Raw genomic sequence first — 23,484 nt, forward strand, 5'->3', positions numbered from 1 at the left:
CAATTATCTTCTAAAAGCAGACTGTTCCATGTATCATAATAGTTACGCGCTGTTGTGCTTCATGTTATTGTTTTTTATTTTTCTTCTTTTTTGGGGGGTGATATTCTGAAAGTTCCAAGGGCCTAAAAGATTTTCTAAGATTAATAACTGTTTCCAGCATTTCTTCCTTTCTTTATCACTAAGAACACTGTATGAATATTAAAAATTTGTTGCCTGTTCAAAAGTTGCTTTATCTCATCTGTAGTGTAAGCCTTTCAACCCACTACTTCCGGGTGATTTGTGGTGACTATTGTTTGTGTAATACAGCAACCACAGCAGTGCAGATGTAGGCAGATTGGAAAATTGAAAATGAAAGAGAAATGTCAGATAATCATTTATATAAGAAGATAGGTAAGGGAAGTTTTACGTGTAATATTTCATTTAATTCTTAGGACAACCTGTGGGGAGTCCCCCATTCTAGTTAGAAAGGCAGAGACCGGAACATCTGTGTCTGAGATTTAATCAGGCCCTAGGGCAGTGGTTTGTGTAGAGGCATTGTTTACGTGATCAGACCATCACCAGCCATCTTTTACTGAGGGTCTGCCAGCACTTTAAGACCCTGAACTTGAAGCGTATGTAAGCCGTTTTATGGAAGAAGAAACAGAGGAACAGAGAGGTTAAGATACATGCCCAAGGTTTTTACTAGCTTGTGTTCGTCTAGTTTTGTCATTCAAATTGTAACAGACTTGGGAGTGAGGTTAGTGATACAAGGGAAGGAATGGAAGAAGTTATCAAGTAGATAGCTGGAGCTGCAATATAGTAATAGCATATCTCTTGTCTTCCCTACATCACACACAGTTAATTCTTTCATTCCTTTACCTTCACTCCCTACTAAGAACACTGGCCAGTTTTGCCAAAAAATAAAATAAACCTCAAACTAGCTTCCAAAATAAATCCTAACACACAATAAGATTTAAGGATTTGGAGAAGAAAAGGGGCTTGGATATATGGGTTGCATGTTGGGGGTGGAGTGTGGATCAGCATATATAAAAGCTTTTCAGGACCCCAAAAATGAAAATTTTGCTTGTGGAGTAACCAAGGCTTTTTCATGCTAAGGGACTCGATGGCATAGAGAATAAAACTTTAGATTTTTTATGGTTATCCAAAATCATGGGTCTTGGGGTGCCTTATCGTAAAATTAGGTATGGTTTAAAAATGAAGATTTCTAAAGACCCATAAGACTTTAGTTTTTCTTAATGCACTTATCGCTTTATAGCTGCTATTATCATTTTCTGTGCTTTTTATATTTTTGAATGCTGGCAGGATATGGTAGGGACCTAGTAAATGCATGCTAAATGCATGAATAAGCACTTAGAAAGCATTTTGTTTGGCCTATTCTCTAAGGCCGCATTTCTAATAGTAGACAACTTATCTTTTTGCCTTACATTATATTATTGGTTTTAATATAGGGGATAATTGTTTTTTAATAAAAACTCCTTGTTAATTAATTGAGCAAACTTTTAAAAATTCTGCTGTGTGTCTTTCACTGGGCTAGGCATTGGGGATGTGAATTATGACATGAGTTCAAGGAAATCACAGCCTTGCAGAAGTTTAAAAGACAAGAATACAAATATTACAATGTAAGAAAAGGACTTTCTCCTTTTGCTTTTCACATTTCTGAAGAAAATCACGAAAGGCAGAATAAAATTCATGTTGCTTATCTGGACTAAGACAAACTTTCTTAATGGTGTTTAAAGTCAAAATTGCATTTGATTAATTCACAACTTAGTCTTTATTTTTATTTGACTATATAACCCATTTTAGATAAATACACTTCTTAATTTTGAGAAAATACAACCATAATTATAATGGAATTTATTTGAGTATATGTTTGCTATATTTACCTATGAGCATATAACATGTATGATATGTTTATGTATCTTATTTAATTATTAAATGTGAATTAAAATATTGTTTGGGAAAATACTATGATTAGGGCTAAGTGCAGTTTTTATATTTTGAACAAAATCGTTGAAATCATAGTCTTCTTTAGAGTACTGCTTTTGTGTATTGTTTTAATAAAAAAAATCACAGAATTGGGATTGTTTAAGATATGACAAAAATCTACATTTTACCACTGAACTGTGCAACTGTCTAAAAGGTGTTTTACAGACACCCAGAGGAATTGGCTCTGACAGCTGCCCACTCAGCCAAGAAATTTGACTGTCATCTTCATCCACTTGCTTTCCCTCACGTGGATGACCAGTAAATAAATGTGTCTTTTCCTTAGTGAATGATGGCAAGTCGCTATCTATCAAATTTCACTTTCCAGATGAGATAGTAGTCATTGTATTTAGAAGTAGATGAGACTAATCTAATGATTCATTGCTTCTCTTGGGCTTGTGTCTTGTATGAGAACAATTTTGACAGCCGAATTGCCCAGTTAGATTTGAATATTTCACAAATGTGACCTTTCTTGAGCAAAGCACATGTTCAGGTGATGTTAGGATGCTTCTAAAACTGGAGGAACAATTTAATTTTGATTATGCTTTGGGTCACTAGATAGCATGAGTATGAAGACCGTGGTCCGGAAAGGAACAATGCCCATGTGACACATTTTGTGGCATTGACAGAAGTAAATAAGAGGTTGTATGTATTAGTGTGTGTGTATTTGTATATGTGTGTTGCCATCTCCATGCACTTTCTGTCACCTTTCTGTCTGATTTCTGCTTCCGATAGTTGACTGCATCATCTTTCCCTTCTTCCGTCAATGAGGATTTTCTCCAACATGAATAATTTAGTTTCCATCTCCAAAATGACCATTGGGTACTTTCCAGCAGGCACCCTGACACCCCAGGAAGCTGCTTTTGTTTCTTAGTGAAAGCAGTTTGGAGAGAACCAAGAGGGCACAAATGGGATACACTATACTAGAGGTCTCTGAGTGGATGAAACCCAATTTGCTTGGTCCTAATCATGAAGGGGAAGCTGTTTCTTTGTACTCTGTCTCAGAATCTCAGAGTATTTCTTGAATGACCTCTTTCTTTTGGTCACTCAAATACTGTCTTGATAACATTTTTCTCAAGTGATAAGAAGGAAGGAGGAGAAAGAAGCATTTCACAGTATTTTGTAACTGATTTTTTAAATTATTTCCTGATTTTAATGGCAATTGCTTATTGTAAAATGAAAGGGTTTTAATGCTGAAAAAAATAAAGTGTGATTTTGTTCTTACTTCATATATATAACAAAATTAGGGATATACCTGATATTTTATTATATGAATTTCCCCCATGAAGTTAAATATCCATTAAAAATATGGATTTTAGTGGCTATATAATATTCCATGTGTATCATATCATTTATCTATGGTTTGATATTTGGTCTGTTCCTGATATTTTGCTGTTATAAGTAGTGCTGTTGATCTGATTGTATATATGGACTGAATTCATGTATTTATTTTAACAACCTCCTAAAACATGACTAAAATGAAATTAAAGGAATTAAAAAAGCAGAACTCCACAATTACAGAATGAACAGAACATTTCCAAAGTGTGTAAGTAAAATTTTAGACCCCAGTAAATGGTTGGACAAGTGATAACTTGGACAGGAATTCAGGCATTTCTGAAAGCAGAATGCCCACTGAGGTGGAAGACAAGAAGGAAGCCAGTTCGTGCCTCAGCACCCTTAGAAAGCTTGAAAATTGGAATCAGGCAACTAATAACCCCTACATGCCCTCCCCTGCCAGAGGTTTCCCCACTAAAGAAATTGAATGAGAGAAGTGCTGGGCTTGGGGACACAAGGAATAGCTGAGAGTAGAAGGACAGCACTGTACTAAAAATGAGGAGAGGGGTTAAGTGAAAGTCTACTTTCTGAATGTTAAGAACCCCTTGCCTCACTGCCACTTTTCCTTCAGCTCCCAGCACACAAACAGCCAGAATTATACCTCTGAAGATGATGACTGGAGTATTGGAAAAGTCAAGAAAACTGACTTGCTCAAGAGAAAATATGATTACCAACATTTGGGGTGCTTTCGCAATGAAACAGACTGTATTTATGCCATCAAGCAGTTAGCCTAAGTACAATAAAGAGCTTCGAAGGATCAACAGTTATTTGAGAAAAGCATTCTACATGAAGGAAAAAGAACAAAACAGGAGAAAAAAGGAAAACTGGAGGAAACAGACAACACAGAGAATGAAAGAAAAATATGTTACTCTTTTCAGAACGAGAAGATAAGGTTTTGAGTCTATAAAGCCAGAATGCTATAAAATGGTACTTGTGAAGGACAATAGTGGCCTCTTAGAAATATGATGGTGTAGAGAGATTAGAGGATTAAAAAAAAAATGTCTGGGAAAGTAGATCAAAACAAGTAAGAAGGGTCCATAGGAGATAATACATAATAAAAATAAAGGATTGATCCAGGAGGCCTAACATTCAAAAATAGGAGTTCCAGAAAGAATGTACATCCTCATGAAATTTAAAAATATCAAAGTGTTTCAATCATGGTTTTCTAGGAAAACAGAACCAAGAGGAGGCATGTATCTTGATTTATTTTAAAGAATTGCCTTTCATGCTTGTGAGGTCTGGCAAATCTGAAATCTGTAGATAAGCAGGCAGGCTGGAAATTTCAGTAAGAGGTGATGTTTTAGTTTTGAGTCTTAAATCCCTAGGGGAAGCTGGCAGGCTGAAAGCTCAGACAGGAGTTGAGGCAGTCATTTTGAGGTAGAAGTTCTTCTTTTCCGGGAAACCTCAGTTGTTTTGCTTTTACAGCCCACATAATCTAGGGTAATCTGCTTTACATAATCAACTGATTGTAGATGCTAAAAATACCATCTACGAAATACTTTCACAGAAATATCCAGGCCACTGTTTGACCAAACAACTGGACACCATAGCCTGGCTGAGTTAACACATAAAATTAACCATCACACAAGGATAAAAAGAAAATCCTTAAAGTTCCTGGGGGGAAATTTGGTTCATTTACAAAAGGGGATCAGGAATTATAATGATCTGAGATTTCCAGCAGTAAGACTGGAACCTAGAAAATAACAAAACAAAGCCTTCCAAAAATTGTGGGGAAAAAAACATATCCAACCTACTATCTTATACTCAGAAAAAATAATAATCAAATGGAACAGTAGAATAATGACATTTTCAGACATGCAAGATTTCAAAAAGCCTTCATGTAGTTTTCTTTTTCTCTGAAAGTGGCTAAAGGATGTGCACCATCAAAACAAGTGAGTACACCAAATTTGAGGAAAACATGGGATCCAGAAAACTGGGAGAGAGAAGGAGGGGTGATGGGGAAGGCAGTCATGCAGCCACCTAGAGAGCAGAAGTACAGAGAGGTCCAACAGGATGGAGAAAATGAAACTTGGAGATTACCTGATGTGTTTGAATGGCTTGAGAAGCAGTTCCGAATTATATCAGAGGATGGGAGCTGAATAAGTAATGGACACGTAGAAAATTTAGCGAGCCAATGAAAACCATATATGAATACTAGGAAAAACAAAATGTCCAAGTTTTAGTGACTTTTCCAAGATAAATAGCCAATTAATGCTCCAGTAAGATTTGATCCAGCCTGGAAAGATAGTCTTGGATATGCAGAGGGGAGGAGAATATTCCAGTGGCCAACAGTATGAGCACAGAGGACTGCTTTAACACAAGTATGAAAGTCAGTGTCATGCAGTGGTTAAAAGAGCAAGCTCTAACCCAGACAGACCACTCAGCCTTCATATCCCAGCTTAACTGCTTGCTAGCTGCGTGACCATGGACAAGTTACTTGTCTTCTCTGTCCTCAAGGCTCATCTATTTGGAAAGAAAAGAGGATCAGACTCATATGGTCATCGTAAGAAGCAAATGAGTTTCTGGCACACTGTAGTCCCTCAGCAAATGTTACTGGTTATTGCTATTAAGTGAAGAAAGCTGCCTGATGAGAGGGAAGAGTGTATGTTAGGAGTGGTCATGTTGGAAAGGAGGTGGGCTAGGAAGGCTGATACAATATTATGCATGACCTTAAAAGACAAGGAGGGGAATATGCATGTGATTCCATAGGAAATTAATAGGAAACTATTATAAGTGTAATATTGCATAAAAGGGGCCTAATGGTGTTTGATCTTGAATAGTTCAGTGAAGAAAGTCTATTTATTGCTTCTTTATTATTTGATTCTGGTATATACCAAAAAGTTCCATTTTAAAAGGTATATCTTCTAGAAGTTTGATTCTTTTTGTGTTGAAATCTTTTTATTCAGAGGACAAGATGATTTCATTTTAAAATTTATGTTCCATTTATAGACTTGCTTAGGTGTCTTATTTCTTGGTTAATTTGGCAACAGCAGCTTCAAGTCCTCATAACCCATTTTAAAGGATTCTTTATGAATTATACATCCATGTCCATGCTAGCAAGAGTTAATGTCAATTTCTCTATTAAGCTTTCTGAGTAAAAATGTTCAAGTAAAACTGTTTCAGTGTAGAATTGCTTTATGAGAGGGATCCTGGTGGAAGATAATGAAATATGTCATTACTGTGTGTTCTTAAGTGCTGCCAAAGGGAGTACAGTACTGTGAGCTTTACATTTATCTGGCTTAACAGCAAGATTATGAACATTAAGGTTGCTCATATGCTACACTTAAAATATGATTTAGAGCATTGCTATCTTCAGTTCCTATGAACGGTTTTGGAAGTATTATCTTCAATTTTTGGAAATAAAGAAGTGTTTAAGGTTACAGTATTAAGATATGGGGGCCTGCATTTTTTTTTTTAATTGCAGCAACTCTTTTACTTTATTAATTGTTCAGTGAACCTAACACCTTCCCAATTCTCTCAATATTGAATGCAGTTGAAAACACTAGCAATTTTAGTACACTGATTCTTTAGCGCAGGCATGTAAATGATCACTAACACTCTCCATGTGTATGCTGGCTTCAAACCTCAGCCCTAAAACAATTTTAGGCAACCCAGCTGTGCTAGTTTGAAACTGTTGTGGACCCCAGAAGAGCCATGATCTTTTAACCCAGTCTTGTTGGATGGAACTGTTTGGTTATTTCCATGGAAATGTGACTCACCCAACTATGGGTGAGGCCTTTGATTAAATTATTTCCATAGAGTTGTGGACTCTGCTCATTCAGGGTGGGTCTTTATTGGTTCAGTGGAGTGCTTAAGAGAGCTCAGGAGCTGACACAGGCGCTGACGCTTGGAGACGCTTGGAGATACAGACAGAAAGACATTTGGAGATGCTAAGCTAAGAGTGAAGCCCAGAGTTTGCCCTGGAGAAGCTAAGAGAGAAATGCCCCAGGAGGACCCCAAGCAGACAGCTGAGAGAAGCTAAGAGAGACAGAAGGCTGGAGACATTTTGGAGAGAGCCATTTTGAAATGCAGCCCAGGAGCAAAGGACCAGCAGACGTCAGCCACGTGCCTTCCCAGCTGACAGAGGTGTTCTGGACGCCATTGGCCTTCCTTTAGTGAAGGTAGCCTCTTGCTGATGCCTTAGTTTGGACACTTTTATGGACATAGAACTATAAATCTGTAACCTAATAAATCCCCTTTATAAAAGCCAATCCATTTCTGGTGTTTTGCATAACAGCAGCTTTAGCAAACTGGAATACCAACTTAAATTACAATATTCAGAGTTCCAATGATCCATTTTAATAAAAAAAATTCTAAATATTGCTTTTTTTATCTTCAGAATGGTTTATATGTTTATTTAAAAAGAAACTCTTTTACTCTTTGCCCTGTACCTTTTACAAAAGCAAGAGGATCTCAATTTAAATAAGATTAGTTAACCAAACTCTGAGTATGCCCAAATAATAGAATACATTCAGCCACTAAAAATGTTGACTGTAGACAGAATCACCTGTGATTCACCAGTGAAACTTTTAAAAGATACACATGCCCAGAAATGCTCTCAGAGATTTGATTGAGATTTTAACAGGGGCAGGAGGAGATACTGGTTTAGCATTGACTCTGGGCATCTGTATTTTAAGCAAGCTCTGTAGGTAATTCTAAAGCACAGCTAAACTGAAAAGCACTGTTGAAGAAAATTGTATAATAACATGTAAAAATATCCACAGTATACAAAGTATTACCATATATAACACGATTCCACTGGGAGGTTAAAAAAAAAAAGTTTAACAATGTTTATCTTTAATGACATTATACATAGGCAGCAATTCTAGAATGCCTACGTTCTAGAGATCTGCAAATCAGCTCCTCTTTATTCAAGGGGCTAATTATCCATGGTCTGCAGTATTCCTCTACTGCCCATATTTAGATAAAAGGATGTTTCCTCCCGTTTCTAATGTAATTTAGGATTGGTTATATGTACACAGATACCTCCCAAATCCTTGGATCCTCTACTTGGCTTTGTGGGTTCTCCGAAAGCATTCCATGTCCTAGCTCTGGCAGATACATCAAAACTTTAACACACAGACCTAGATAACCATTTAGAAAAGAAAAATGGAGAGAAAACCAAGTGCTAAATGAAACTTTCTCCTAGGTCACATTCTTAGAGAATTTTATGGCCCTGATTATAGTCTGATGTTAACTAAAAGAGGCCATAAATACCCAACAACTTCACGCAGTTAGAACAAATTTTGCTTAGAACTTCAGAATATAGACTTAGTTATTTCTCTTCTCAATATGTTGCCCACACACATATTTTCAGTGTCATTTTATTTCCTTTAATTAATGTGTATGAGTCACTATTTCTGGAGTCTTGGCCTTCAAAGGTATTTGGTTCCCAGGACTGACTCATACTTGTCTATAAAATTTTCCTTGCCCTTATACGTCAGGGGATTTGAGCTGTTAACACCCTTTGAGACTGAACTACTATTTCCACTTAAACAACTGTCATCTTATTATTGAGCTAGAAGAGTCAGTGGCACTTTTAATCTTATTGGGTATAATATTCCCCTGCCTTCTCACAAGGCTGTGTCTTTGCCCAGTTGGTCACCACCCCAAGGCTGTCTTGGTTTGTTTTGCCTGTCTGAATCGCACACTTAAATGCAGTTATTTTCATTATTATCCTCTACCTCTCTTCCTCTTGGATCTTACATTTCTTTGGTGCATGATGGGAGAAAAAGAAAGAAGGAGGATTTCTTTTTAAGATGCGATTTTAAAATATTTTTTCCATATTCTGTTTTGTGTAGTGTTGAAGTCTCCAACATAGTCAGGTGTGAATTTTGTGCTTGAGGGACCTTATTCTTATTTACTAGGGGTGGGTGGGGCCTTATTTTGCAAAGCCAGGCAAGAATGGAGCAAATGCAGAAAATGAACCTGTCAGCCTAATCTTTTCTCAGCAGCCACTCCCAACCCCACTGGCCTCAGGCCCTTCAGTGCAGTTGCCCAAGTATTGCTTTATTTTAAGACATCTATTGTTTTATTTAAATTTACACTTTGTTATGGCATTCCTTTTTTGCTGGAGGTAGTTTTCATTTAAACTTTCAATGAATTTTACTTTGTGCTATAATTATATAAATACTTAGATATAATACTCTTTCTTTAGTGTATGAAAAAGATGGTTAGTTTCTTGTGTTCACCTTGTGCCAATAATTTACTTAGTATTTAAAATAATTCTTGAGTTTCTGGAGGAACATATGAGTCAGTGAGAATAAGTTTTTATGAGCGGTAACTCGGAGGAATTTTCTTTTACTACCACTTAAAGAGACTGATTTGTTTCTCATTATAGAAACAAAAATTAAACACATACCCAGAAAGAATTCAGTGTGAGGGAAATAACTGGTGCTTAAAAGACTATGCCAGAATGAGAAAAAAAAAAGTCAGACAATGGTTAGAAGAGTTAATGCTTTGAGTAATTAAGATTTGTCCTTTGCTTTACTGAGGACAATTGTTATACCCTCTTGCTCAGGCAAATCATGTGGCTATCATTCCTAGTGAAAAGCCACAAAGTTTGGTTGTTGTTGTCTCAATGGTCTATTCTTTTTCCAACAGGTCTTCTCCCTATCCTTACCAAAATTTTTTGCTTAGTAATATTTCAATTTATAAAATTAATGATAGCCCACACTTTATCCAGAAAGATTTTTGCCTTGTTTTTCTGCAGTACACACAGAGTGCATTAACATAAAGAAACCCACGGTTGGTGTCTCCTTCACGGACCCTGACAGCTGGTCTCGACTTCATCGCTCCTGCTTTCACTCCTGGTACTTGTTGTCTAGCCTCACGCCTGTTCACTTGTTGAGTGATTCCCAAATCTGTAATTCTCTGACCTCTTTCTTGACCAAGAGTCACACAATTCCAACTGTCTGCTAAATATTTCCACCTGGATTTTGAACTGATGCCTCAAATTCACATTGTTTTGCATTTGACAGTAACTTGAAATAAACTGCACTTGGCCATGTTGGCTTATTATCAGCATTCCCAGGATGATTCAATTTTAGGAAATCTGTAACATGATCCACCCATAATAAAATAATCTAAAGGGTGAAACTCTGTGATTGTCTCCATAGGTGCTATAAAAGCAGAAAAGTTGGGCCTCTTGTTTGACAACCCCTTTGTGGGTTAGCAGAGGGATATTAGAAAAAAAACAAGTAGAGCAGAGGAGGGAGGGAATGCCATCAGAAAAAAAATTATATATGTTCATAGAATGATATGACCAATTTCATAAAAAGATAGTGCACTATATCATATAAAAAAATAAATTTAAGGTGAATAAAGGCCAAATAAAGGCCCAGCGTGGCCTCTCAGGGATTTTTTAAATTTTCTTCTCCCCAGGAAAGCGCACTGGGAGGATCCTGGAACAGAGGAAGGAAATCCTGAGCTCAACTTGACAGTCTTTCAGTGGAGACAGATTCGTTCTTCCATTTTTTTTCTTGCTAACAAATTTAGGCTTGGGACCAATATGATTTTCTGTGATTTGTAAACTGTTGTAGCTTCCAATGGATTCTTTCTTTCCAAAATATCTTCTATGTTCTAGGCTTATCATATTCTTTGGTAATAGAAACAAAGCCTCAAGTTATATCAAGTCCATTTTTCAGCTCTCTTTTCTTTGTTTTTAAATGGTAGTATGAAAAACTCAAGATTTAATTTTTAGGCTTTAAATTCTTATTTTCAGTGTAGTAAATGAAAGGTTTTTTATTTCCCTTGAAAGTTCGGGTCAAGGTGGACACACATAGGTTGCCTTTGTTTTCTGATTAACCACACCTTGCAAGTTGTGGTGCTATATGCTATATTTTGATGTTAGCACATTTTAAATTTTATAAATACTCATGTCTCATATTTTGGCAATAAATGGTGTTTTATTAATTATATAAAACAGATCAAAAGGGCTAAAAGATGCAATTTTGTATATACTTGAGACCTTCAATTATTTTAGGCTAGTTAAAGTTGACTTGGAAACTGCTGTTGCATACCTGGGAACATTTTGAATGAGGATGAAAGGGAATGAGGTAAATTTGCCCAGGAAAGGGGGTTCATGCTGAATATTGACCAGCAGTAGCAGTATAATTTATTTTTAATTTTTCCTTAGTTTTACCCCTGATCTGTTTTTTGTTTATTTAACATCTTTCAAACACTATTATTAGGAGGAATAGAGAAAGGACATTATCTGAGATTCAGTATCCCTTTTGCAAGTGCACAGTACTCGTCCAAAACAGTAAATGTACATCTTTGTTTTTGTACAGTTGCATTTTCCACTTTTATTTTTCTTCCCTAGCAGATTGTTTCTCTGGGTACACCCCAGTGGCTACCCCTGTTATTTAAGATAGTAATAAATTTGCGTTATGAATTCTTTTGCTCATGTTTTGACCACTCATTGTGGCTTCTGCTTCACTGCAATGTCATGCAGTGTTTTATTGTACTCAGCACTCTGCTGAAATCTGCAAGGAAATACACTGTGAATACATAGCCTGGAGCTTTCAATTTATACCTACATAATGCTCTCACCACTTTAAAAGGGGTCTTCCATTTTAAAAAAATGTATGTGTGTTGCATTTGGCCTATTAATTAATTTCTTTTGTTATATATTAGTTTACTAACTACTAAATCAAATTATTGAGACTTACTCATCTTAAGAAATAAGTTAATTTATACAACCAGGACACACTATCATGCAAGCTTCAGAACATCTTTATTGTATAGCTCTTCGGTCCGCTCAAAGATGTGGTCTCTGTGGTGTTTGTGTACAGAAGTATAACTTGTATTTACAATCATCTGTCAATTTTTTTCTCACAGTTGACTTCAGACCTCATGCCAGCATGGATACTGTCCATCATATGTTACTTTTTGGATGTAATATGCCTTCATCCACTGGAAATTACTGGTAAGGATAATGGACTCATAGGCAAAGAAAATGTGTGCCTTTTACAAGTACAAAGTGCATCTGTGTAAGTATTCTACCGCTGACTAATAAATGTGTAGACTATTTTTTTTTTTTAGAAAAAGAACATTGTTCATTTGCATCACGTGGTTATCCAGGTCAATCATGGTTATTTTTGTTTGCTAAGGAACATATCCATCAATCTTTGTCACTGCCTTAATAAATATATGCCTGGTATCATGGTGTGTCAACATGCAGACAGATTGTAAAGAAAGACTGAGAATTTAGATAATTGATACTCTGGTCTTAATTTTTTAAAGTTTATCATTCCACCTAAAGAGCATGATGGCTATATTCATTGAGTATTCTTTTGTCCCAGCCACTGTACTAGGTGCTCTGTACCCACTATTTCATTTTATCCTACCAACTCTACCACGCAGCTACTATTATCCCCACTTTACAGACAAGGAGTCTGAATCTCAAGGTTATTCAGTAACTTGCTCAAAATAATAGAGCTGGTTGGTGCCAAAAAAAGGATTGAACTCTAGGTTGTCTTGTTCCAAATGTGAGGTTATTTCCATTTTACCTCACTGCTCCCATTTATTCAATTAACTGTTGTAGTTTTAGAATTTATTTTAACCACTCAGATGAGTCTAATATCATGTCAGGAATAATCAATAAACATCTATTAAATGCCTGTCATTGCCAGAGCTGTAGCAGATGCTGTGGGATGTTCTAGGTTAAATAAGATAGGTTTTCTACTCCTGAAAGCTTACATAATTATGGCTTGGGATCTTCTTTTTCATTTTCTTTGGTGCTCTTGTCCTTTCAGGTCACTGAACTCTGAAAGTAGCTACGCATTTTAAGTCTCATATTTTTCACCTATACCCAGAATCACTGCTTACATATTTAACAGTTCAGAATTATTGGTGTGTCTTACTTTGCATTGGGAAGAGATCTGTTTTGAAGTCCTTGTGTCTACATAATCATGTAGCCTGATAGATCCTTCTCTGCCTTCTGATAGTCATTAGCCTGATGCAAGGCACGTAGCTACTGCTTTCTCAGCATTTATATAATAAACAATTGTAATATATATTTGGAACAGAAAAGCACAGGGCAATTAGTTGAAAGCTCCACGGGCCAAGTACCATCAAAACATTTGTTAATAGGCTTAACTTATTTGATGAAAGGAGCATGTCACACACTAACCCAGATTACTTGACTGGGTTTATGTAAAAATGGAGTCAGCAAATCACAGTTAGTACCTTTTCATATCAACATTCCAGTTTTTGCTCTTTAGTAGATTTTTGTAAATAAATTTCTGGGACTAAAATATTTTTCTGTGACAGCTTTTTAAAAATCTAATCTGCAAATAACAGTCTTTGTTTTTTATGCTTTAAAAATGTTTCTTCTGAAATTTTCAATATTTACTTTTGGATTAGAACTATTGAAAATAACTAGAAGTGTTACAAGCTCTTAGAATCTGGTTTAGCTTCACCCTGGTTAAAGGGACCGATCAAGAAACACTTAAATGCTATTTTGGTTCCAATTAAAAAAAATAATATAAAATAGCCCAAGCCTACTTCATTGTTACCATGTTACAGGCATATCAGAACAAACAGATTACTTTGGTCCCTCAAAAATATTTATTGATATTCTTAAATGTACTATTTTGAAATTAAATCTATAAAATATATTGACCAAAAGACTTCCAAGTTGGGGAAACAGAGAATTCCAAGGAAAATGTAAATGAAAGTGAAAACAGCAATTTTGAGTGGAGTAATTGCTAAAATACATTATTTTGCTAAAATTATTACTTGAAAGGGAACATAGTAGAATGAAAAGAACAGTGAATAAACTGGCTAGATTCCCAGGGAAAATTACTTAGCCCATCTGGGCTCCAGTTTCTTCATTTTAGTGAGGAACTTACACTAGATCATTTGCAAAACCCCTTTCTGCTCTAAAATTCCATAATTCTATGAATATAAATTGCATACAAATGCTGAGTCAGATTAGAAAGGCATTTTCACTAAGAGTTGGAGATGCATGGAAAGGTTCCTCACCTCAAGCAGGCAGCCTGCCATGTATTGCCAATCTGTTGCATCACTGAGTAATTAGAATTCCTAATGACACTATACCCATGTCCTTTTAAATCGATTTTAAAATATATGCCTTGCTGCCCATATTCCCATTTACTTCCTCTATAGGTTTGTAATTGACTTTATAACCATAAAATAAGGAAAATAATTGATGTTGTTATTCATCTTCTTTTAACCAAGCCCGGAGTGTTTCATCTAACATTTAAAAAGAAAACCCTTCTCAATATGTATTGCAAAATAGGAGATATGCATTAAGCAAAACACTGCATAGTAACTCTTTCTTTCACTCCCAGCATTATTCTCCATTTTAAAGGTGGTATAGATTATCTTCCTCAAGTATATCTGATGGCTGTGCTTTTCTGTTGCTTCATGTAAACATCCTTCACTCCCACCCTCAGTGCCACACAGGCTCAGCCCTGGAGACAGGGGATTTTTTGCATTTATTCAAGTTCTTATCCTGCTACCTGAATTATAATATTAATAACAAAAATCTGTCAGTGTTACAAGTCTTGCATTATTTTTCTGAAATTTTTGCGTCATGGCATTTATCACATTCATTTCATAGTTTGCAAATGTATTCTTCAGTTTTTCCAACATAAAGATAGTACTTAAATTAAGAGTCCCAAACTTTCACATATATTTTTAGTTTTCACGTCTATAATGGCTTTCAGTGCTTCAGAAAATCAAGAACTCGTTTATGGTTTAGTGAAATCTTTAAGACAGCACAAAACTGTTTTAGCAAAAGAAAAAGGTAATAGGATATTTCAACACCAAAATGTCAACCTCAGATTTCCTCTTTTCAGCTTTGTTAGCTTGGATTTCTCCTTGTTTTCACTTAAATGTTTTATTTTCATTGCCAACAGGTTGGCTAGTAGGTATATGTCTTTAATATAGAAAACATTTTCCACCTGAAATTATGAAGTTATAATTCATCCTCTGTCTTCAGGCAGCACTTTTATTATGAACGCAAAGGACTATTCTGATGATGTTTCACCGTTGTGCTGTCCTCCTTTGCTCTGCATAATTGCCTCTTTCTACTGTTCATTAAAATATATTTACAGTTATATTAAGTTTACATGAAAATAGTAGACACAGCATGAAGCAGTTTTCATTATGTAGTCGTTTTAATTTTTAAGGTTTTTTTTTCCTCTCACATATTACAGTCTTGTGTCTCATTCCAAATTAGCAGCTCACACTGGTAATGTGTCTAGTTAATTATATGCATGTGCATTTAAATTGCATACATTGATGTGAACCTTTTAATATACTATGGGGTGGTCCCTTTACAGTTAGAGTGAGCCTGGTGTTCAATTCCAAATTAATACCCCTCTTGAGGATGCAAATAAGGGACCAGCTGATGGAAAAAGCAGCGACTTTGCTGACCCATGTAAAGAAAATGTCTGTCAGATGGAACCCTAATACTTTCTTTCCCAGGCTTTAAGAAAGAGACAATTAACTTCATGTAGGGACCAATGAAAAGTAACAGCTCCAAAACTGGAACAAGCATAGCAATAGCATGATTTGTTAGACCCTATTTGTGTATCCAGATAAAATTCAAAGCTTGGCAATTCTAGGCATCCCAGATTTATAGGCTGAATGTGAGCCATAAAGAGCAGATGTGGTTTTGGGCTTTTAGGGACAGTAAGGAAATGGAGGTGCTGAAAACTGGGTAATTCACATGTAAAAATCTATTGCTCTCCACAGAAAGTGGTAATATTAGGATATCCTTGGAAATTAAAATACTGTTTTTATCTATTCTATGAAAGCCTTTTTTTATTCTAGTTTTACTCTAATAAGCAATTTTTTAAAATAGTTATCAGTTAGGTAATTGAGAGTTTCAGGTAATCATGAATTTCATGATTGAAAATCATGATATTTTGTTCATACAAATTGTTTTGGCATTTGAGATAATTTTAGAGTGCCTACAATCTATTCTGCTAACCACAGGATTTAGGGCTTAAAGCAATTTATGAATGCAAACTCCAAGATCTGTCTGTTCAAAAAATTGGGTGAGTAAAGTGAATCTTATGTATCTAGTTTTGTACTTTGGAGTGATCCTTTATGCAAAGTTAAAATCATTAATTTTAGTCTAAGTAGTTAATAATTGACTTTAAAATTATTTCTAATGATGCTATGACTAACCAATCTTTACAAATCAAAGATGACTTCCTTGGGTTATTCGATCTTTTTTGAAAAGAAGAAGCCCAGCTGATTAAATGAGGCTATTTCCAGCTGCTCTAGCTTGGAATCATTTTCAAGCTAAAGCAGTAGTGCTTTACCTTCCGATGAAGCTTTAGCTTAAATCCCTTTCAACTGCTTCTATTTATTAACCACCTGCTGTGTTTTTTTAACCACTACTGTCTCCGCAGGGTTGCAGATGCTGATGAGGAGAAAGAGAGAAGTAGCTAAAACATATAAATATATAGAGAGAAGCCTGTCTGTAAGACACCCTGCTTGGTTATCCATTTACATGACAATACAGTTTTAGGATAGTATTACTTGCTGGATAAGTCTACATCTTTGTTGCCTCCCTCATGATGATAATGATTCTTTGGTTGAGGTTGGCATTTGCATACGCTGCCTTTATGTGCCCTCTGCATATCCCCTGCTACCTGTCATCTATTCCTAAACAGCAGGACTCAGGTGTATCTTCTGCAATCCCCTCTTTGTTTTTTTTCTGCGATAACTAAACACTTCTAAAGTTAAACATGCATAACATCCTTGTCAGGATAAATAAAAATATTGCATGAATCTCCAAAAGTCTACACCATCCCTTGTTTTATGCACTATAAAAATGTCTCTTGAGTACAACGGCAAAGTTAAGACGTTAATTCTGACCAAACAAAATAATTGTATCCATTTCCTTTTTATACTTTAATAGTATAACAGATTCATTATATTGTGTAAGAATAGTGCAATGGGGAGGCGGGGCAAGATGGCAGACTGGTGAGCTGTATGTTTTAGTTACTCCTCCAGGAAAGTAGGTAGAAAGCCAGGAACTGCATGGACTGGACACCACAGAGCAATCTGTCTTTGGGCATACTTCATACAACACTCATGAAAATGTTGAACTGCTGAGATCAGCGAAATCTAAGTTTTTGCAGCCAGGGGACCCGCGCCCCTCCCTGCCAGGCTCAGTCCCGTGGGAGGAGGGGCTGTCAGCTCCTGGAAGGAGAAGGGAGAACTGCAGTGGCAGCCCTTATCGGAAACTCATTCTACTGATCCAAACTCCAACCATAGATAGACTGAGACCAGACACCAGAGAATCTGAGAGCAGGTCAGCCCAGCAGAGAGGAGAACAGGCATAGAAAAAAAAAAAACAACACGAAAAACTCCAAAATAAAAGCAGAGGATTTTTGGAGTTCTGGTGAACACAGAAAGGGGAAGGGCGGAGCTCAGGCCTTCAGGCGCATATGCAAATCCCGAAGAAAAGCTGATCTCTCTGCCCTGTGGACCTTTCCTTAATGGCCCTGGTTGCTTTGTCTATTAGCATTTCAATAACCCATTAGATCTCTGAGGAGGGCCTTTTTTTTTTTTTTTTTTTTTTTTTAATTTTTTATTTTTCTAAAACAAATTACTCTAAGAAGCCCAATACAGAAAGCTTCAAAGACTTTCAATTTGGGCACGTCAAGTCAAGAGCAGAACTAAGAGAGCTCTGAGACAAAAGGCAATAATCCAGTGGCTGAGAAAATTCACTAAACACCACAACTCCCAAGAAAAGGGGGGTGTCCGCTCACAGCCACCATCCTGGTGCACAGGAAACACTCCTGCCCATCGCCAGCCCCATAGCCCAGAGCTGCCCCAGACAACCCAGTGTGACGGAAGTGCTTCAAATAACAGGCACACACCACAAAACTGGGCATGGACATTAGCCTTCCCTGCAACCTCAGCTGATTGTCCCAGAGGTTGGGAAGGTGGAGCAGTGTGAATTAACAAGAGCCCCACTCAGCCATCATTTGAGCAGACTGGGAGCCTCCCTACACAGCCCAGCAGCCCAGAACTGCCCTGGGGGGACGGCACTCACCTGTGACATAGCACAGTCATCCCTCAACAGAGGACCCGGGGTGCACAGCCTGGAAGAGGGGCCCACTTGCAAGTCTCAGGAGCCATACGCCAATACCAAGGACTTGTGGGTCAGTGGCAGAGACAAACTGTGGCAGGACTGAACTGAAGGATTAGACTATTGCAGCAGCTTTAAAACTCTAGGATCACCAGGGAGATTTGATTGTTAGGGCCACCCCCCCTCCCCGACTGCCCAGAAACACGCCCCACATTACAGGGCAGGCAACACCAACTACACACGCAAGCTTGGTACACCAATTGGGCCCCACAAGACTTACTCCCCCACTCACCAAAAAGGCTAAGCAGGGGAGAACTGGCTTGTGGAGAACAGGTGGCTCGTGGACGCCACCTGCTGGTTAGTTAGAGAAAGTGTACTCCACGAAGCTGTAGATCTGATTAATTAGAGATAAGGACTTCAATTGGTCTACAAACCCTAAAAAAACCCTATCAAGTTCAGCAAATGCCACGAGGCCAAAAACAACAGAAAATTATAAAGCATATGAAAAAACCAGACAATATGGATAACCCAAGCCCAAGCACCCAAATCAAAAGACCAGAAGAGACACAGCACTAGAGCAGCTACTCAAAGAACTAAAGATGAACAATGAGACATAGTACGGGCTATAAGGAAATCAAGAAGACTCTAGAAGAGCATAAAGAAGACATTGCAAGACCTAAATAAAAAAATGGATGATCTTATGGAAATTAAAGAAACTGTTGACCAAATTAAAAAGACTCTGGACACTCATAGTACAAGATTAGAGGAAGTTGAACAACGAATCAGTGACCTGGAAGATGACAGAATGGAAAATGAAAGCATAAAAGAAAGAATGGGGAAAAAAATTGAAAAATCGAAATTGGCCTCAGGATATGATAGATAATATGAAACGTCCAAATATAAGACTCATTGGTGTCCCAGAAGGGGAAGAAAAGGGTAAAGGTCTATGGAAGAGTATTCAAAGAAATTGTTGGGGAAACTTCCCAAATCTTCTAAACAACGTAAATACACAATCATAAATGCTCAGCGAACTCCAAATAGAATAAATCCAAATAAACCCACTCCGAGACATATACTGATCACACTGTCAAACACAGAAGAGAGGGAGCAAGTTCTGAAGCAGCAAGTAGAAAGCAATTCACCACATACAAAGGAACAGCATCAGACTAAGTAGTGACTACCTCAGGCAGCCACCATGGAGGCAAGAAGGCAGTGGCACGATATATTTAAAATTCTGAGTGAGAAAAATTTCCAGCCAAGAATACTTTATCCAGCAAAGCTCTCCTTTCCAAATTGAGGGAGAGCTTAAATTTTTCACAGACAACAAATGCTGAGAGAATTTGCTAACAAGAGACCTGCCCTACTGGAGATACTAAAGGGAGCCCTACAGACAGAGAAACAAAGACAGGACAGAAAGACTTGGAGAAAGGTTCAGTACTAAAGAGATTCGATATGGATACAATAAAGGATATTAATAGAGAGAGGGAAAAATATGGCAAACATAAACCAAAGGATAAGATGGCAGATTCAAGAAATGCCTTCATGGTTATAACGTTGAATGTAAATGGATTAAACTCCCCAATTAAAAGATATAGATTCGCAGAATGGATCAAAAAAAATGAACCATCAATATGTTGCATACAAGAGACTCATCTTAGACACAGGGACACAAAGAAACTGAAAGTGAAAGGATGGAGAAAAATATTTCATGCAAGCTACAGCCAAAAGAAAGCAGGTGTAGCAATATTAATCTCAGATAAAATAGACTTCAAATGCAGGGATGTTTTGAGAGACAAAGAAGGCCACTACATACTAATAAAGGGGCAATTCAGCAAGAAGAAATAACAATCGTAAATGTCTATGCACCCAATCAAGGTGCCACAAAATACATGAGAGAAACACTGGCAAAACTAAAGGAAGCAGTTGATGTTTCCACAATAATTGTGGGAGACTTCAACACATCACTCTCTCCTATAGATAGATCAACCAGACAGAAGACCAATAAGGAAATTGAAAATCTAAACAATCTGATAAATGAATTAGATTTAACAGACATATACAGGACATTACATCCCAAATCACCAGGATACACATACTTTTCTAGTGCTCACGGAACTTTCTCCAGAATAGATCATATGCTGGGACATAAAACAAGCCTCAATAAATTTAAAAAGATTGAAATCATTCAAAGCACATTCTCTGACCACAATGGAATACAATTAGAAGTCAATAACCATCAGAGACTTAGAAAATTCACAAATACCTGGAGGTTAAACAACACACTCCTAAACAATCAGTGGGTTAAAGAAGAAATAGCAAGAGAAATTGCTAAATATATAGAGACGAATGAAAATGAGAACACAACATACCAAATCTATGGGATGCAGACAAAAGCAGTGCTAAGGGGGAAATTTTATAGCACTAACGCATATATTAAAAAGGAAGAAAGAGCGAAAAATCAAAGAACTAATGGATCAACTGAAGAAGCTAGAAAATGAACAGCAAACCAATCCTAAACCAAGTAGAAGAAAAGAAATAACAAGGATTAAAGCAGAAATAAATGACAGAGAGAACAAAAAAACAATAGAGAGGATAAATATCACCAAAAGTTGGTTCTTTGAGAAGATCAACAAGATGACAAGCCCCTAGCTAGACTGACAAAATCAAAAAGAGAGAAGACCCATATAAACAAAATAATGAATGAAAAAGGTGACATAACTGCAGATCCTGAAGAAATTAAAAAAATTATAAGAGGATATTATGAACAACTGTATGGCAACAAACTGGACAATGTAGAAGAAATGGACAATTTCCTGGAAACATATGAACAACCTAGACTGACCAGAGAAGAAATAGAAGACCTCAACCAACCCATCACAAGCAAAGAGATCCAATCAGTCATCAAAAATCTTCCCACAAATAAATGCCCAGGGCCAGATGGCTTCACAGGGGAATTCTACCAAACTTTCCAGAAAGAACTGACACCAATCTTACTCAAACTCTTTCAAAACATTGAAGAAAATGGAACACTACCTAACTCATTTGATGAAGCTAACATCAATCTAATACCAAAACCAGGCAAAGATGCTACAAAAAGGAAAACTACCGGCCAATCTCCCTAATGAATATAGATGCAAAAATCCTCAACAAAATACTTGCAAATCGAATCCAAAGACACATCAAAAAAATCATACACCATGACCAAGTGGGGTTTATTCCAGGCATGCAAGGATGGTTCAACATAAGAAAAACAATCAATGTATTACAACACATTAAAAACTCGAAAGGGAAAAATCAATTGATCATCTCAATAGATGCTGAAAAAGCATTTGACAAAATCCAACATCCCTTTTTGATAAAAACACTTCAAAAGGTAGGAATTGAAGGAAACTTCCTCAACATGATAAAGAGCATATATGAAAAACCCACAGCCAGCATAGTACTCAATGGTGAGAGACTGAAAGCCTTCCCTCTAAGATCAGGAACAAGACAAGGATGCCCGCTGTCACCACTGTTATTCAACATTGTGCTGGAAGTGCTGGCCAGGGCAATCCGGCAAGACAAAGAAATAAAAGGCATCCAAATTGGAAAAGAAGAAGTAACACTGTCATTGTTTGCAGATGATATGATCTTATATCTAGAAAACCCTGAGAAATCAACGATACACCTACTAGAGCTAATAAACAAATTTAGCAAAGTAGCGGGATACAACATTAATGCACATAAGTCAGTAATGTTTCTATATGCTAGAAATGAACAAACTGAAGAGACACTCAAGAAAAAGATACCATTTTCAATAGCAACTAAAAAAATCAAGTACCTAGGAATAAACTTAACCAAAGGTGTAAAAGACCTATACAAAGAAAACTACATAACTCTACTGAAAGAAATAGAAGGGGACCTTAAAAGATGGAAAAATTCCATGTGTTCATGGATAGGAAGGCTAAATGTCATTAAGATGTCAATTCTACCCAAACTCATCTACAGATTCAATGCAATCCCAATCAAAATTCCAACAACCTACTTTGCAGACTTGGAAAAGCTAGTTATCAAATTTCTTTGGAAAGGGAAGATGCCTCGAATTGCTAAAGACACTCTAAAAAAGAAAAACGAAGTGGGAGGACTTACACTCCCTGACTTTGAAGCTTATTATAAAGCCACAGTTGCTAAAACAGCATGGTACTGGCACAAAGATAGACATATAGATCAATGGAATTGAATTGAGAATTCAGAGATAGACCCTCAGACCTATGGCCGACTGATCTTTGATAAGGCCCCCAAAGTCACTGAACTGAGTCATAATGGTCTTTTCAACAATTGGGGCTGGGAGAGTTGGATATCCATATCCAAAAGAATGAAAGAGGACCCCTACCTCACCCCCTACACAAAAATTAACTCAAAATGGACCAAAGATCTCAATATAAAAGAACCATAAAACTCCTAGAAGATAATGTAGGAAACATCTTCAAGACCTTGTATTAGGCGGCCACTTCCTAGACTTTACACCCAAGCACAAGCAACAAAAGAGAAAATAGATAAATGGGAACTCCTCAAGCTTAGAAGTTTCTGCACCTCAAAGGAATTTCTCAAAAAGGTAAAGAGGCAGCCAACTCAATGGGAAAAAATGTTTGAAAACCATGTATCTGACAAAAGACTGATATCTTGCATATACAAAGAAATCCTACAACTCAATGACAATAGTACAGACAGCCCAATTATAAAATGAGCAAAAGATATGAAAAGACAGTTCTCCGAGAGGAAATACAAATGGCCAAGAAACACATGAAAAATGTTCAGCTTCACTAGCTATTAGAGAGATGCAAATTAAGACCACAATGAGCCATCTAACACCGGTTAGAATGGCTGCCATTAAACAAACAGGAAACTACAAATGCTGGAGGGGATGTGGAGCAATTGGAAGTCTTATTCATTGTTGGTGGGACTGTATAATGGTTCAGCCACTCTGGAAGTCAGTCTGGCAGTTCCTTAGAAAACTAGATATAGAGCTACCATTCGATCCAGCGATTGCACTTCTCGGTATATACCCGGAAGATCGGAAAGCAGTGACACGAACAGATATC

General features: G+C 36.9%; 1 protein-coding gene across 19 annotated transcripts in view; it reads left to right on the top strand.

The window, feature by feature from the left end:
* PAM (peptidylglycine alpha-amidating monooxygenase) overlaps window positions 1-23,484 on the top strand; it is a 306,111-nt gene that overhangs the window by 171,617 nt on the left and 111,010 nt on the right. For all 19 annotated transcript variants that reach the window (XM_037801760.1, XM_037801762.1, XM_037801761.1 and 16 more), the window contains one exon: window positions 12,160-12,247. In XM_037801760.1, coding sequence (XP_037657688.1) covers window positions 12,160-12,247 — 88 coding nt within the window. The remainder of the gene's footprint in view (window positions 1-12,159; window positions 12,248-23,484) is intronic.

This window comes from Choloepus didactylus, chromosome 13, assembly GCF_015220235.1.
Source record: "Choloepus didactylus isolate mChoDid1 chromosome 13, mChoDid1.pri, whole genome shotgun sequence".
In the NCBI taxonomy this organism is placed as follows: Eukaryota; Metazoa; Chordata; class Mammalia; order Pilosa; family Megalonychidae; genus Choloepus; species Choloepus didactylus.